Source organism: Podarcis erhardii (genome assembly GCF_964252035.2).
Source record: "Podarcis erhardii genome assembly, chromosome: 4".
In the NCBI taxonomy this organism is placed as follows: domain Eukaryota; kingdom Metazoa; phylum Chordata; class Lepidosauria; order Squamata; family Lacertidae; genus Podarcis; species Podarcis erhardii.
The window spans coordinates 71,283,196-71,298,726 of NC_138508.1; the positions used below are offsets into that span (position 1 = coordinate 71,283,196).

The 15,531-nt window shown below is 39.0% G+C and overlaps 1 protein-coding gene across 1 annotated transcript in view; it reads left to right on the forward strand.

Annotated features, from left to right (window-relative positions):
- Positions 1-15,531, forward strand: part of PUDP (pseudouridine 5'-phosphatase) — a 58,661-nt gene that overhangs the window by 22,955 nt on the left and 20,175 nt on the right. Inside the window, exon 3 of the mRNA XM_081858781.1 lies at positions 7,344-7,573. Within this exon, the coding sequence (XP_081714907.1) occupies positions 7,344-7,573 (230 nt within the window). The remainder of the gene's footprint in view (positions 1-7,343; positions 7,574-15,531) is intronic.

Sequence of the window (15,531 nt, forward strand, 5' to 3'; positions counted from 1 at the left end):
TGTTTTCACAGGCCTCTCCACACCTTCTGTAGTGTCCCATGGATGCCCAAAAACAAAGTTCCACTACCCTCTACCTATTAAAGGGAATACTGTCTTTAGGATGTGTGTCTGTGTTCATTTTCCACAATGTCAGGCATGATACCCCGTCAAGTGCTTTGGCATGTGCATTGGGAGGGGTGACTATTGTTGTACTGCTGGATCACTCTTACTCCCAAAGGAATCTGGGGTGGGGGGTGGGAGGGACCTGCAAAATAGGAAACAGCGCAATAAAAGCATTCTAAAAACTTTTAACAACATGTTTTACATTCTCACAATTTATAATCTCAAAGTTACCAGGAACGGTGTCTCTTTCAGCCACCAAATGCCTAGGTGAAAAAGAATGTTTTTAAATTTGCCCTGAATGTTAACATTGAGGGGTGCAGCTCACCACAAATGGGAACCCACCAATGAGAAAGTCCTTTTAAGGGTCAGTGCCAACCGGGCAGAATACAGCGGTAACACAACAAATGTTGGCTGGGTTTTTGCAGAAGCAACAAGAGTGACTTGCATCATTCATGCTTTCTTAAAAACACAGCACAAACTTGGGGGGGAAAGAACTTCAGAGAAGGAGAGTGTCTATTCTCTCTCTTTGTGCTGGGCATTGGAGAAGACAAGTGGTGTAAGTCCTCTTGGCCCTGGCTTCTGCCTCCTGCCATAATATGAGAGACCTGAGCTTTCCTTGCACAAGCTCCCTGCTTATGCCAGAAGACTTGGAAGAAGGAAGGCATCAGTAGTGAGTAAAAAGAATGCCACAGCTAGTATGCGATACTCAAGTTTCTACACCTTTGAATCCACACCGTGCATTAATTAGGGGTTGAATAGCTATATTAAGCAAATAAACTACTGCTCTTTCATAAAAAAATCAATTTATATATAAAATGAATGCAGATATATTAAGTGTATGTTAAGAAAGTTGATGGAATGGGAGCTGCTTCTGTTCTCCCTTTCTGCATGTTTTCCAGTTCATGAAAATGTCTGCATTTGTTTCACTCAGATGTTTCCCCATTCAGCTATTCATAATCACATGGACAAAAATAGGCCATATAGCCTGTTTGTGGATTGACCCCTACATACAAATAATTAACTCTTGTCATATCCAAGATCCACTCTTCATTACAGAAGAATTGGGAAATCAACAGTATGGAGCATTTATTCTTCTTAATTCCCCATTTATGCAAAGTTTCTACACGCCAGAATCTGAAAGCCAGTGCTATGGCCATTGCTTGCCTTCAGTTAAAGAGTCATGCATAATAAAGTAATGCTTTTTGAAAGGTGCAAAAAAGACAATATGCAATAATATCCCTGTATTTGACTTTTTAATGGGAGTTTGTGATGATGATGCCGATAATAATAGCAGAAAATACAGAATTTCTGGAATGGTTATTTAAGGCCATTGCACATTCCAAATAGTTTTAAGCTTATTTTACTTTGGTGATGCGAAACCAATAATATGCAACTCAGCACCTACTAGTCTGCCTCTCTCCAAAATAATGGAAACCTATGCCCCCCGCCCTCACAGCTTGAACCTGTAATTGTTCTATAAAGTGGTGTTTGGCAAACTACGGGATATAGCAGAGAGCTATACCACAGTACTGCCATCATTTCCATGTTTTCTCTTGCTGCTGTTTATTGTGTTCTTCTTCCTAAGCTAGTTAAAAAGACAATTGCTGCTTACTGGATTTTCCACTGGGAATAATGCTTTAATTTATATTGCTTGTTGAAATGTGAGTAACTTTCCAAATGGATGTGTTAATGATTTTCCAAGAATTGCTTTGTTCTACTTTGTCACACATTTAAAAAATGGTGGCTCTCTGCTTTGAGCCTGCAGTTCTAGGGATTTGCATAGAATTGTTGTAGATGAAGACTTTTATTTTTTATTTTTTACTTTAAAAGAAACAGAAGAAATAGATAATTGATTGTGTTCCTGTTGAGAATCCATCTCTGGTACATCTGTTTCTATTTAAGACCAAAACATAACAGATTCTACAGTTTTTACATTTTGTGTTATACTGATGTCTAAATCCCTGGGAGCTATTGCACCACCAAGACACAGTTTTTAATCATCTGTCTTAAGCAGCAGAAAATGACTAAGTGCCTCTTACACGACATTCTCTAGATTGCTAATTTTAGCCTAGCAGCCCTATCTGATAGGAAATGCAGAGAGACAGAGACAGACAGAGAAAGTAAGTCTGATTGGTCAACAAGTAAGAACATGATGGAAGTTCAATGTTACCATATTTTGTATAAAAAGGTAAAGGGACCCCTGACCATTAGGTCCAGTCGTGACTGACTGGGGTTGCGGCACTCATCTCACTTTATTGGCTGAGGGAGCCGGCATACAGCTTCCGGGTCCTGTGGCTAGCATGACTAAGCCGCTTCTGGCGAACCAGAGCAGTGCACAGAAATGCCGTTTACCTTCCGCCGGAGCGGTACCTTTTTATCTACTTGCACTTTGGCATGCTTTTGAACTGCTAGGTTGGCAGGAGCAGGGACAGAGCAATGGGAGCTCACCCAGTCGCGGGGATTCGAACCGCCGACCTTCTGATCAGCAAGTCCTAGGCTCTGTGGTTTAACTCACAGCGCCACCCACGTCGCCATATTTTGTATAGGCCTTCCTATATAGATATTGTTATTGAACTTATATCCTTCCCTTCCAAAGGAGCCCAGGGCAGCAAACACATCCATGTTTATGTTTTTTTAAAAACTTAACAAAACAGTTAACAGTTTTAAAATCCTTCCATACAGTGTTGCCAGGAACAGCATTATTCAGCCACCAAATGCCTGAGTATTTATCCTGAAATTGATAATGTTGGAGACATATGCACATCACTAGGGAGCGCATGCAGCCACCACCGAAAAGGCCCTGTCATGGGTCAGCACCAACTGCACAGTGCCTGGTGCCACATTATCTTAACTTAATGTCTGGTCAAAAATTGTGCTAGAGACTAGCTTTTAATATGTTAAAGGATTTGAATACCCTTTGAGGACTGCTTGCTCAGCCCAGTTGAATCATAAGTAAAGCTAGTAAATGTGTGTTTTTAAGTGTTGGAAACAAATTACTCCTCTCAATATTATCTCCACTACTGTTTCTCTAGCCGAAAAAATCGACCCTTTACCAAAGTCAGTGCAATGCTGAATATGCCTGTAAGCAAAGTTTCATAGTGATGTTTGCTGTAGCTGGGAGAATCTGAACATTAGAAACATTAAGCATCAAATGTTAATGCTATAGTGGCAGGATTTGGGGTCACCTGGTGGACTGAAAATACATGACTTGTACACATCTTATGCTCCATGCAATTCAAAGGTGTAAATGTGAGATATAATAAAGGGAAAATATGTGTAAACTAGTATTGTTAACATAACATCAGCTTGTAGAAATTGTTGTAGATCTTTCAGAATATGGCCTTTAAAGGTGTGCCAAATCTACTTTGTTTTTCACTGAAACTTGGAGATCCCCCAACCAGACGCTTGTGCAAACAACATCCCTTTAAAGAAGAGGCATTATTGTAGCTCTAGTTCTCTAAGGAGATGGGGTACGGTCTGGGAAGAGTCCAAAGGGCTAATAGCAGAAGTCTGGGGTACTGCATTTGTGATCCTAAAATCTGAGATACCCACCCCTTCTAGTTATAGTGTGGGATGTGATGCTAGTTTCATAGCCACTTCCACTGATGCTCCAAACTGATAAAGTATAGAGCAAGCTATTCTCTTAGCTCATGTTAATCAGAAATCAGTAGGGCCAGATTTAGGTTTGATGAGGCCCTAAGCTACTAAAGGTAATAGGGCCCTTTATATGTCCAGCTGTCCTTTGTCAACAGCAAATTGTCGCTGTTTTTTTGTGTTGAATATATGCTATATGGTAATTTATGGACCTTATAGGTATCTAAATGCCATTTGCACATAACAAAATATGTATGTTATTAAAGTAATTGCTGAACAGAAATGCAATTAAGAAGTATATTAATATTAAATTTTGGGGGGCACCCAAAAGAGTGGGGCCCTAAGTGCTTGTTTAGCTTATACATAAATCTGGCACTGGAAATCAGAATTGCTTTTGTAAAAACGAAACAAAACCAGCTTTCCTTCTTTAAAAAACCGACTGTGTCTGTCCCCACCCCCCTGCAGTGAAATTTAAATTTAATGGAAACATGTTGAAGTCTATTTTGAATCATTGACACATTAAAAGAAAGTTGGTCAAAACCAGGTTTTTTAAGAAAATGAAAGAGAAACCTGGAAGATCCATGTAAATAGATGAGGTCTGCAATATAATTAGTTTTGATTATTTGTGACTGCTAAGCAAACAAGGCAGCTATTGATTGTTGATCTCATGTTATGCCCAATAACTACAAGCCCTTTCTAGAAATCTCTTGGCACTTGCGTGCTCCTGGATTTGCTCAGAAATCCATGCATTTCAGAATTCATCTGACCCGACTATCCAGATAGTGCAAAAGGTACATGGGGCCGTATGATTAACGTTCTGCATTATGTTCCTAGGTAGTATACAGGATATATTTAGTTGCATACCAATATTCTAAAATTGCTACAGGAGCTAATTAGTATCCATACTTGGTTGAAAAATAATATTGTGGGAAACATGACTGGAATCATTTATTTAAAAGGGCATGATTTAAATCAACCCACCCTAGCATTAATCAGTTATGTTTCATCCCCAACAGCTTCACAGATACCACAGCATTTGAGAATACCTTAAATGTTTAACACAGACCCGCTTGACAAGAAAAAAGGTGGAAGGGTTTAAATAAATTCTAAGTGATGTGCAGACTGCATCATTTTTCATGTATGTATCCTGAGGCTTTATGTAGTAATTCTTTTATCCTTTCACCTGGGTTTGTGAAGTCCCAAGTGGAAAGACTGGTAAACATTTGCTAAACTATTGCTGTTTTGAATAAAAGTGATAGTTTTTCTTTCAAAATAACGGTTGGCAAGGAAGTTTAATGACCTCTGTAAAGTGTCACTGCATTAATTATAGTCTGCAGAGAGGGTGAAATGCCTCCTAAACATTCCCCTCCTCCTTTTTAAACAAAAGGGACCTGGATTTTCCACTGTCAAGTCATGCAATTGGATTTAAACTTATGTTGCTGTTTTGGAGGGCCCCAGAAAGCATACTGATATGCATTGCAACATTAAAAACAAGGACAGACCAGTTGCTAGAAAAAAGCTTATAATACTAGCATTTCAATAAATTTATATGTCATATTGTTGAGTAGAAGTGGTATATGAATGTGCTGGCTGGTTGACAGACATAATGTATGAAGCAGTGAGTGATTGTAGTGGTTGTGCGAAAGTAGTGGTGAATGAGATTGCGTGAGTGGTTGTGCGAAAAGTTGGTTTGTTGGAATTTTACATTTTGTTGCTGTGTAAAGCTCTTCGACCTTATAGTGATACTGTGTTTAAGTATACGGTTATATTTCAGTTTTTATGTGAATAATTTGACACGATTTTTATTGTACGTACTGTGTTTATATATATATATATTATCAATTGCGAACTGTTTCAAGATTTTCAGGTAGCAAGCTGTCTGTATATGGAAATAATACATAAATGAACACACATTTTTTTGTGCATGCTTTGCAGTGTAATGCTGTGCATTCCATATCAAAAGAAAACCCCATTGAATTGAGGAGCCCCATATGTATCCTTAATATCAGAGGATAAATGCAAATACATTGTGGAAAGCAAAATATGTAAATAAGAGAATCGTTCTCACCAAAATAATTGCTGCTACTTGAGTTTTTAGCAGACTAGAAAGAGCAGAAGCACCAGGGGGAAAATAAAGCCACAAGAAAAAGTTTAATTTGAGTTATTTTATGTATTTTTCAGAGCTGTCAAATGGAAAATGCTGAATTATTCCTTTCTGAAAGCTTCTATTGTCCCATGAGAAATTCTGTCAGGATTTTTTTAAAAAATACATCTGTTTTCAGAGTTCTAAATTTGGCATGTGACTAATTATTGTTTAAAGTTCTTGAGGTTTATATATTTTGATCCTTTCAGCTTTATTAACTACATCAGACCTACTAAATATGCATTACATCCTTTCCTTTTATTTGTTTTTGTTTGGCCAGAAGTTCATGTATTACAACACAGTTCCTCTTAGTCTACAGATGTCTTCTCTGCATACTATCTTGATTTTATGTAGTATGATGCACTTCGAGGTTTCTATACACCTGCAGGGATGTGCAGTAGAAAACTTTCCTTTTTTACTTTCCTGTTTCATATTCAAAATTGTTTTTGCTATTTCTTTTTTTCATAAAAAAATCCATCACCTTTTTTAAAAAGTTCAGATTCATTTCATTTGTACTATGTATTTCTACTTGCTAAACAGAAGCTTAAATCAGCTTGTAGGAATGAAGGTTTCTTGTAGGGATGAAGGTTTCTGTTGCTTTAGAGGTCCTTGGGGGCATTTGCTCCACCAATTTTTGGGCTACAAACTCCCTCCCCCTGTGCAAGTTTATTGAGACAGACTCTCCATTGACTTAGACAGGGATTAACTGATGTATGAGAAATGCAGCCCACCACCAAGGACGTGTTAGGGCAACAGGATTCTTTCGAGGGGGACGCATTTTTCCACCACTAGCAGCCCTGGGGACTACAGAATAATTTTTTTAAAGCCTATGCAAGACTAGAGAGATGGAACTTCTATGGACAAGGACTAAAATATATGGGTGATGGGTGGTGCAGCCAGTGAGGATGTAACGTCAGTGGCAGAAGATGCAGCCACATGTTCCCCCTCACACAGTTAAAATCCACACAAGGTTGTTGTCGTTTAGTTGTGTCTGACTCTTTGTGACCCCATGGACCAGAGCACAGCAGGCACTCCTGTCTTCCACTGCCTCCTGCAGTTTGGTCAAACTCATGTTAGTAGCTTTGAGAACACTGTCCAACCATCTCGTCCTCTGTCATCCCCTTCTCCTTGTCCTCTCAATCTTTCCCAACATCAGGGTCTTTTCCAGGGAGTCTTCTCTTATTATGAGGTGGCCAAAGTATTGGAGCCTCAGCTTCATGATCTGTCCTTCCAGTGAGCACTCAGGGCTGATTTCCTTCAGAATGGATAGGTTTGATCTTCTTGCAGAGTTATACAGGAGGCAGCAACGAAAACCATCCCACACAAGGTACAAACACCCAAATAGCTCTATTATCAACCATTAGTCTTTTGATGAAGGCAGGAAAGAGAACTAACTAAATCAAGTTCAGAAGGTGGGGTGAACAACTCCAGTAAATCTAGCTCCTCTATTTTTGCTCAAACAAGTGTATTTTAACACTTTCATATATATTTTTCTGTTTCACAGGTGTTGAAAAACTAATCTGCCATCTACATCAACACAGCATACCCATAGCTGTTGCCACCAGCTCATCTCGGGTGACATTTGAAATGAAAACAAGTCGACACAAAGACTTCTTTAATTTATTTCATCATATTGTGTTGGGAGATGACCCTGAAGTGAAGGCTGGCAAGCCAGAGCCTGATGTGTTTTTAGTCTGTGCAAAGAGATTTAACCCTCCTCCGCCTCCAGAAAAGGTAGGAATAATCATAGTAATAAAAGCGGCAGTGTATAATCCCAGGTCATGCTTTGAATTTCATTCTTTATATAATATAGTAAGTTCTATGTGAGATTTGATAGCAACTATAAAAAAAACCAAGTGGGAAAGTATTGGCAAAGATTCTATTTCTTCATTGTGTATAATGGTTTGCAATGCAAATGTGTATCGATTTGCTGCTGTACACTACAAATGAACAGGAGTGTTTTAAGTGTGTCCAATATATTTATAAATCTGGGTGCTAACTGTTTGGACACCGAGTTTTCCACCTGCAACATTTGAGCTCTTGTGTATGAGTGCAAGCAACCTCTTCTAAATGTTCAGAATAGGACATTTTGTAACACGTTTCATGATGTTTTTGTTTTGAGTGTTGAACATGACATTATTTCTGTATGTCCTGTATCTGAAACAGAGTAAAGACATTTGCCTCTTGAGCCCAGCTGTAAAGAAGCAAAATGCAAAATTGGGTTTTCAAATGGGCAACAACTTCATTAGCTGTAACTTTTTAAAGTATTTGTGATTGATTAGATGATAGATACAGTGGTGCCCCGCAAGACGAACGCCTCGCAAGACGGAAAACCCGCTAGACGAAAGGGTTTTCCGTTTTGGAGGCGCTTCGCTAAACGAATTTCTCTATGGGGTTGCTTCGCAAGACAAAAAAATCTTGCGAGTTCCCGCGGGTTTTTTCGCTCCCCCCCCTTTCCTAAGCCGCTAAGCAGCTTATCAGCTGTTCCACTGATAAGCCGCTTAACAGCTGATCGCTAAAAGCCGCTAGACCGCTAATAGCGCTAATCCGCTAAGCTGTCAATGGGCTTGCTTCGCAAGACGAAAAAACCGCTAGACGAAGAGAATCGCGGAACGGATTCTTTTCATCTTGCGAGGCACCACTGTACTAAATTTCTGTTCTACAGTGTAGGTTTCAGTTGGCTGAAGGCAATATGGTGCTCTCAACATGGTGGACTCAAAAATCTAATCAGCCCCTTACCAGCAGGGCCAGTAGTCAGGGATTTTTTTTTGGGGGGGGGGTTTAATACAGCAGTATCTAGAGGACACCAGGCTGGCTTTCACTAATTCAAGACGTTGAACCAAGTCTCCTCACCCCTTTCTGGGCAAGTGTTGTCCCTGGTTTGGGGCTTCTTACTTATAGTTGGAACAAGGGAGCGCTATGCATGTCAACCCTGCCCCACAATGCTTGAAACAGTATGAAGCTTAAGTCTAAAACTCATTTTGCTTATTTATATAATCCCTTGGGTTTCCCCAAACTTGGATCTCCATTTGTTTTTGGACCACAACCCCCACCATCCCTAGCTAGCAGAACCAATGGTTAGGGATGATGAGAACAGCTGGAGACCCAAGTTTGGGAAACTGCATTAGACCAGAGAGCTGAACTGAACCACTAAATGCAATTTGGCACTAAATAAAGGCATGTTCTCCATTCCAAACCTTTTTATTTATATGCCTCTGGATGCATGGTTTGCAAGCTGTTTATAATGGGCTAACTTGTGCTGCCCTAATGCAACTCTCGTTAGTTGTATCCATTAAAACTTCCTTACAAATACATTTCCCACTTTAAATTTTAAATCAAGTGCAAGGCTTGGTTTGTAATATGGAATGTTTTCCTCCAATATTTTTCACTGCCTCAGTTTCACAAGAGCTTGTCACTATTGAGTACTAAGAATTAGCAGAAGGTGGCAAATCGTAAACCTAATGCAGGGCACTTCAAGGAAGAAGCAGTTGTCTAACTTGGTAGCAGAGCAGAAATCTGCATTTTCATATGTTCCTTCACTATTTTTACCTTATTCATATTCAGCATAAAACTGTACAATTTGTTGTATTCATTCCCATTTTAAAGATAAGAATTGAGGCACTTGGGCTTAAACCACGTGAATATCAGAGTTCTGGATACTCTATTCCAACCCAAAGCAACCTGTGGTGTGCTGTGTATGAGCTGAAGAAAATGGCTTTTGAACCATTTTGTGTCCTTTTTCAACTTAAAATCTCCCACCTCAAGCTGTTTTTTCACCTTTAGGGAATTGATATGAAAGCCCCATGTCTTTTCCCCTTGGAGAAAAAAACCCTACCAGTTTTGAGCTGTCTGTGCAAAGTTTCTCTCCCCAGTTTGAGACTATTTCCCTTTTCCAATGCAACGCCTCATTCGACAACCAAATGCCCAACAGAAGAGTTATTCAAAGCTTTGTAGGTTATCTTTGTACCTGGCATTGACTTGTGTTTTAAAGCTTGCATTCATCATCATTGTTACTGCTCATGCCTCATCCCAAAGCCCAGCAGCTCGCTTACCCAGCTTGGGAAGACAACGTGAGGGCATCAAATGTTGCCAAGGGCCACCAAAAAAGGTCTCAAGGGCCATGTGTTGGACCACCCTGATCTAAACTGACTCTGGAGGCATTTGCAATTTATTTCGATTATAAGACTTTCAGCTACAAAATTCCTCACCTCCAGCTGGCCTGCTTTTTATTTGAGTGGTGGGATGAGATATTGCCTGTATTGAAAGCAATTTAACCATTGGCCTAGGTTCTGTTATATATCCACAATACGTCAGCCATTGTTAAAGCGAAAATATGGTCAACATTGCCATTCTCTTAGGTGCTAGTGGTGATGTAAAGAAAGAGTTACAATTTGCTTATATTCTTTGGGGTGCCCCTGTCAAGGGGGGCGAATGTGCTTGCGCTCGTCTTGATAATATATCAAGCAGCTGGTAAGGGACTTGATGAAATATGAGGCAGAATACTAAATTACATTTTGTAACCCTCTTCCCCCTCTACGTGATGTGGGTGTGAAAGCATGCCGTGGTTGGTGAAAAAACATTACATTCAGATTAGCAGGTCGCTGGAGATATGCTACTAATTGTTTTAGGGAGCTCATTACATGTATTATCGCATATTATCCATAAGGAAGCTGTGGAGGGAGGGTGGGGAAAGCAAAAAAAGAGAAAAAAAGAACTTTATTTCATGATAAACTACTCACTGAGTTGTGTTTTTCCTCTTTCCAAGGCCCTTAGCACTTCTGGCATTGCCAACAGAACAATCATTGAATAGTTAGGTTTAATTTACAGGAATTCTCTCATAAAATGTTTTAAGAGGTGCTCTGGGTTGTGGCAAGCAATGAATTAATCCTCTTCTTAAAAAGATTCAGGGTATTGATCTTCCCTCTATAGTTGAAGTTGCTTTTTTAATTGCCCCAGTGCTTGTCATAACTGCGCATCTCCACAGGTTTAGAACAAAGACCGACTAAAACAAGGAATTGCTCTGTAAGCGTTATTTTTATTGTTCTCTTAATTTATTATTCCAGAGGGGTCTGCAGAAAACTCAGAAAGGCCAAATGCATTTTGTTTTGTTGCCGTAGCCTTTATTTTAAGACCTTTTTAAAAAATAGTGATTTCATATTACAAAAATTTGCTTTTAAAAGTATCCTGATATTTGGTTTTCCGTGTTTCTCTCTTACTTGTCTTCAGTTTATGAGGTGCCAAGGCTATATTTATTATTATTGTTCTATATTACTGTCTCTCAGTTGGCAACAAAGCCGCATACAAGGTATAGTTTATTAACACTAACAAACTATTTATTGCATAAAGAGGGCAAAGTATCTTATCTTATATTAGTTCAGTAGACAGCAGCCATGAATATAGTGCAATTATAAGCTGATTGTAAATTTGTAATTTATAAAGTACTGTTTGATGGCCAGATGCGTCCTAGGCTTCAGTTTCATGAAACCTGGGAAATTCTCTTTACTATGTACTGTATATATGGGAAAAGCCAGAAAATTTTCATAATGGGATTTGAATAACAACAACAACAACAACAACAACAATAATAATTTGAATAGTTGTAATAATAATCACTGAAGAGCCCAGAGATTTTCCTTGTTGCCATTTGTATAATAATACCTGATCCATCAAACCCTTCACCTTAATACTATTATCTGTGAAGCAGATTCAAGCAGAAATGCCATAAGTAATGTGTTTTGGGTGGCTGGTCCCCAGTTATGGAACCTCCTCCTATTCTGGGGCCTCCAAAATCTAAGCTAGAGAAACCTGCTTGTTTGGCCAGGGTTAAATCAGGGAATAAATATCATGGATTTTAAATTATATTAAACTTTATTTAGTTTTGCTGACAGTGTAGAGGTGTTGGTTTTCCCACCCGAACAATTCTTTTGTGTTAGATGAGTTCTAAATATAAAAAAAAATATAACAGCACAATTTTAACCATGTCTATGCAGGGGTCCCTTTACCTTTACCTTTATGCAGACCTAAATCCTATTGAATTCAATGGGGTTTAATCCAAGTAACTGGGATTAGGATTGGAGCCCCCTTCATTAACTCTAAACCCTACTTTATTCTGCTTGCATTGTTATCCATTATTCAGTTTTTGTGTTTGTATATAGATGTGTACATAAATATTTGGATCTGTATAGTTGTATATGCAAAATATTTGTACAAATCCCAAATCAAGAACTGAAGCAGGGCCACTTAGGAAAGATTTGGGGCTTATCTGAGCTGAAGTGGGATCTTGAGGCAAAGTGCTGCAGAGATTTGTATGTTTTAAAAATGCTGCGTATCGTGAGTCTGAAAAACCGAAACATTTTTTTTTTTCAATCTTACTTTATAAGGAAAACACAAGAGTGAGGGGAGGGAATGCTTTTTAGTGACCTAGCATCTAATTGAAGGGACCATATCTTGAACTTTCGCACCATAGAACTTTGGAGAAGGGATGTTAAAGTATCAACTTGTTCTTGTCTGTTCTGTACTTTCCCCCCCTTCTTTCTAGTTCTGCTGCTCATTTGGAAAATGCTAGATCAGGCTTCCCCAACCTTGGCCTTCCAGCTGTTTTGAGACTACAATTCCCATCATTCCTGACCACTGGTCCTGGTAGCTAGGGATCATGGGAGTTGTAGGCCAAAAAGAGCTGTAGGGCTGAAGTTGAGGAAGCCTGTGCTAGATAATCAAGTCTCCTGCCTCTGTGTCACATGCCTCTATATCTGCTTGAGTCAAATTAGCTTTGGGCTTCTCCTCAACTGGCACCAAGAGTCACAACTAAGTCTAGTCCTCGCTCCCATTCTTCTGAAAATTTACAGATTATTTGCCTCTGCAGCTGTTGAGAAGAGGGTTGATTCCGAGCAGGGAGGCACCCCTGATCTTGGTTGGGAAGGATGGAGGAGATACAAGGAACAGGATCCAGGCTGGGGTTGGTTCCCAGGTCAACCCAGGGTGGGTTATCCCCATCCCACCCCCACACTGTTGGAGCCATGAGATGGATTGTTGCAGCGGGGAGCTGTGCACAGCCTATTAAATTCTGTTTCGCTCTGACTTTGGTGACTTGAAGGGTTAATTTTCTGACTTTTCCTGTTGAAGTCTGTTGTTGATTTTGTGCATAATTGAACATAACTTTGTGGCCATGATTGATTTGATTGATTTTATACTTTAGCTCCTTTTGGAGGAAGGTCAAGTTACAAAATGCCTCAACGAATATTTGCAAGACTTCTATTTACAAATAGAAAGCCTCTACCAATTCCTAGCCTTGGCCTGTTGACTCTGAATTGCCTTATGTCATGCTGTGCTTTGGCGCTAACAGAAGTGTAGCTGCTACCTGCCCCAAAGACCAGCAGAATACGAAAAACACCCCTCTAAGTATCACAGAGCATGAAAGACCTCTCTCAATCAGCAAGTATATGCATGCCAGGGAATGTGGGGGCCGGGTGGGTGGCAACCAAAAAATGTTGATTATTGAAACAAGCAAAAATATATGGATTTTGGTTATGCTGGGTCGCATTTGTGTTGCGTATTTTAGATAATTTTTTCTAAAATTCTATCGAGCTGTTCCTTTCCTAGCAGAGTTGTTAAGATACACACAAGGAAGAAGAGAGACATGAAATGGTTTAAACCACCTCTTTCTAAACAATAAATGTTTCTGAGCAAGGAAAGTGTTGTTTCTCAAAACAGTTTTTAAAAGATCTAAAGTTCCTCTTTCACCCAGTTGTTAAAAACAGAAGCAATCGCTATGACTGATCCTTCGATTCACCATGCGAGACTAGTATGTGATTTTTTGGCTTTGCGTAAAGCGATTACTGGGAAAGCACTTCAGGCTCAATGTCACTCCAAGGATGAAGAAATTCATCTGTGAAAGTTTTATATTCTAATAAAAGGATTTTGGTGTCGGTACAGAACAAAACCTTGGCGTATAAGAATAGTAGCATTAGGAGCAGAGCAGGTGTTGGAAGAACAAGGGATACCTGTACTTCAGTATAGTTGATATACATGTTCAGTATTCAAAATACTGTGCATGATGTTCTTTAATTGATGCATGATGACCTAGGGATGGCCTGTGGGTACCTATTTCAATATATCACTTTAGCCTCAATCCTCTGTATGCTTACATAGAAGCAAGAACTTGAGTTGCTTCTGTGATGTAAGAATTGCTATCACTTGGCTTTTTCCCATACTCTGAAAGTTATATGACACAGATTCCCTGGTTCTATTGATTTCTCTTCCAAGTAGGTATGTTTAGGATTACGTTGTTAATATGCCCTGAAAGAAGGCCTCTAAAATCAGAGTGAAAAATATAATTCAATTTATTTTAATATGTACCTTGTGAATTGCATTGCTTTTGTGTTTGCCATCCCCCTCAGAACTTTCCTATTATAGAAATTGCTTGTTTCAAGAAGAGAAACCTGAGTTTAGCCCCCTTAAAAGACAAGACTGGATGTACTGTTTATAGAGCAATAAATGTGCTAAAATGAACTGCAATTGTGTATGTTCTAAAATTGCTTTTTGTTTTGACAGGTTAATAAATCTCAATTGAAAGTCTGAGTGACTAGAGATATTAAAAGCTTGCATAGTCTGACAAAACAACAATGTTTGCTACTCTTTTTGTGTTTCTTAATAAATACACCACACAATAACGTTTCCATTACTATTTGCAGGGCTTCTGCCTGATTTGCAGTTTTGGTACAGAACACCAGATGACATTAATTGGCAAACTCTCTTAAAAATACTGCTGTTCTTGAACACCCAGATCACACATACTCAGTACAGATGTTCAAATGCTGACCTTCTGTTGACATTATAAGGTCTTTCCAGGATCAGTTGTGTTGTGAACTGTAAAAAAAAAATAACTCTACCAACCTTTCAGAATTTGACATTACCTGTTCCAAAGGATTTGTTTTTGTCACTGTGTATGCATCTGTAGGAATGGAATTGTAACACATTTTGAGTGGTACAGAAGAATAGATCAGGAGTTTTTATTATTATTAAGGGGGAAGTTGCACCAGTGTTATAAAGTTTGCTTCCATTTATGCTTTGCAAGAAGTTGTTTTGTTTGGGGGTGTTTTTTTAGCTACAAACACTTCATTTCCACCAGAAATAGAGCAGTTTGAAAAGGTGAAATAAGAAATGTTATATGTAAGTGGTTTATAGGGTTGTATTGGTGATGATTGCATGCTTAAATTGATTAGATTAATCCAAAGCTTAAAAAAAAATTAAATAGTGGCGGTGACTAATTGAGAAAAAAGTACTGTTCACACAGTGCTGCATGATTGCTACTAACCTAATATAGCTTTAAAGGAAATTAACTGTGCAACTCTGTACATATCTACTCACAGTTCAATAGACTTGCTCCCATAGGATTGAGTGTGCATAGGATTTCACCCTTAGCCCAAGGTGTTAAACCAGTATAAGTTTTGCCGATGATTTAGGCACCTCGTATTAAAAAGTGTGATCTAATCACTTGCTTTAACAAGGCCAGTTTCTGTTGCTGCTATTATTTAGAGCATGAGTATACAATCGGTTTCCCCCAGGGGAAATCTTTCTTTGAGATGACATTGCACTGCAGAATATCTGGGGCTGGGAAATGAAACAGATTTATATGTTGGAGACAGAAGTACAGGAAATGCAAAGTTGGTGTTCAGTAAATGTTTCTCCTGTGG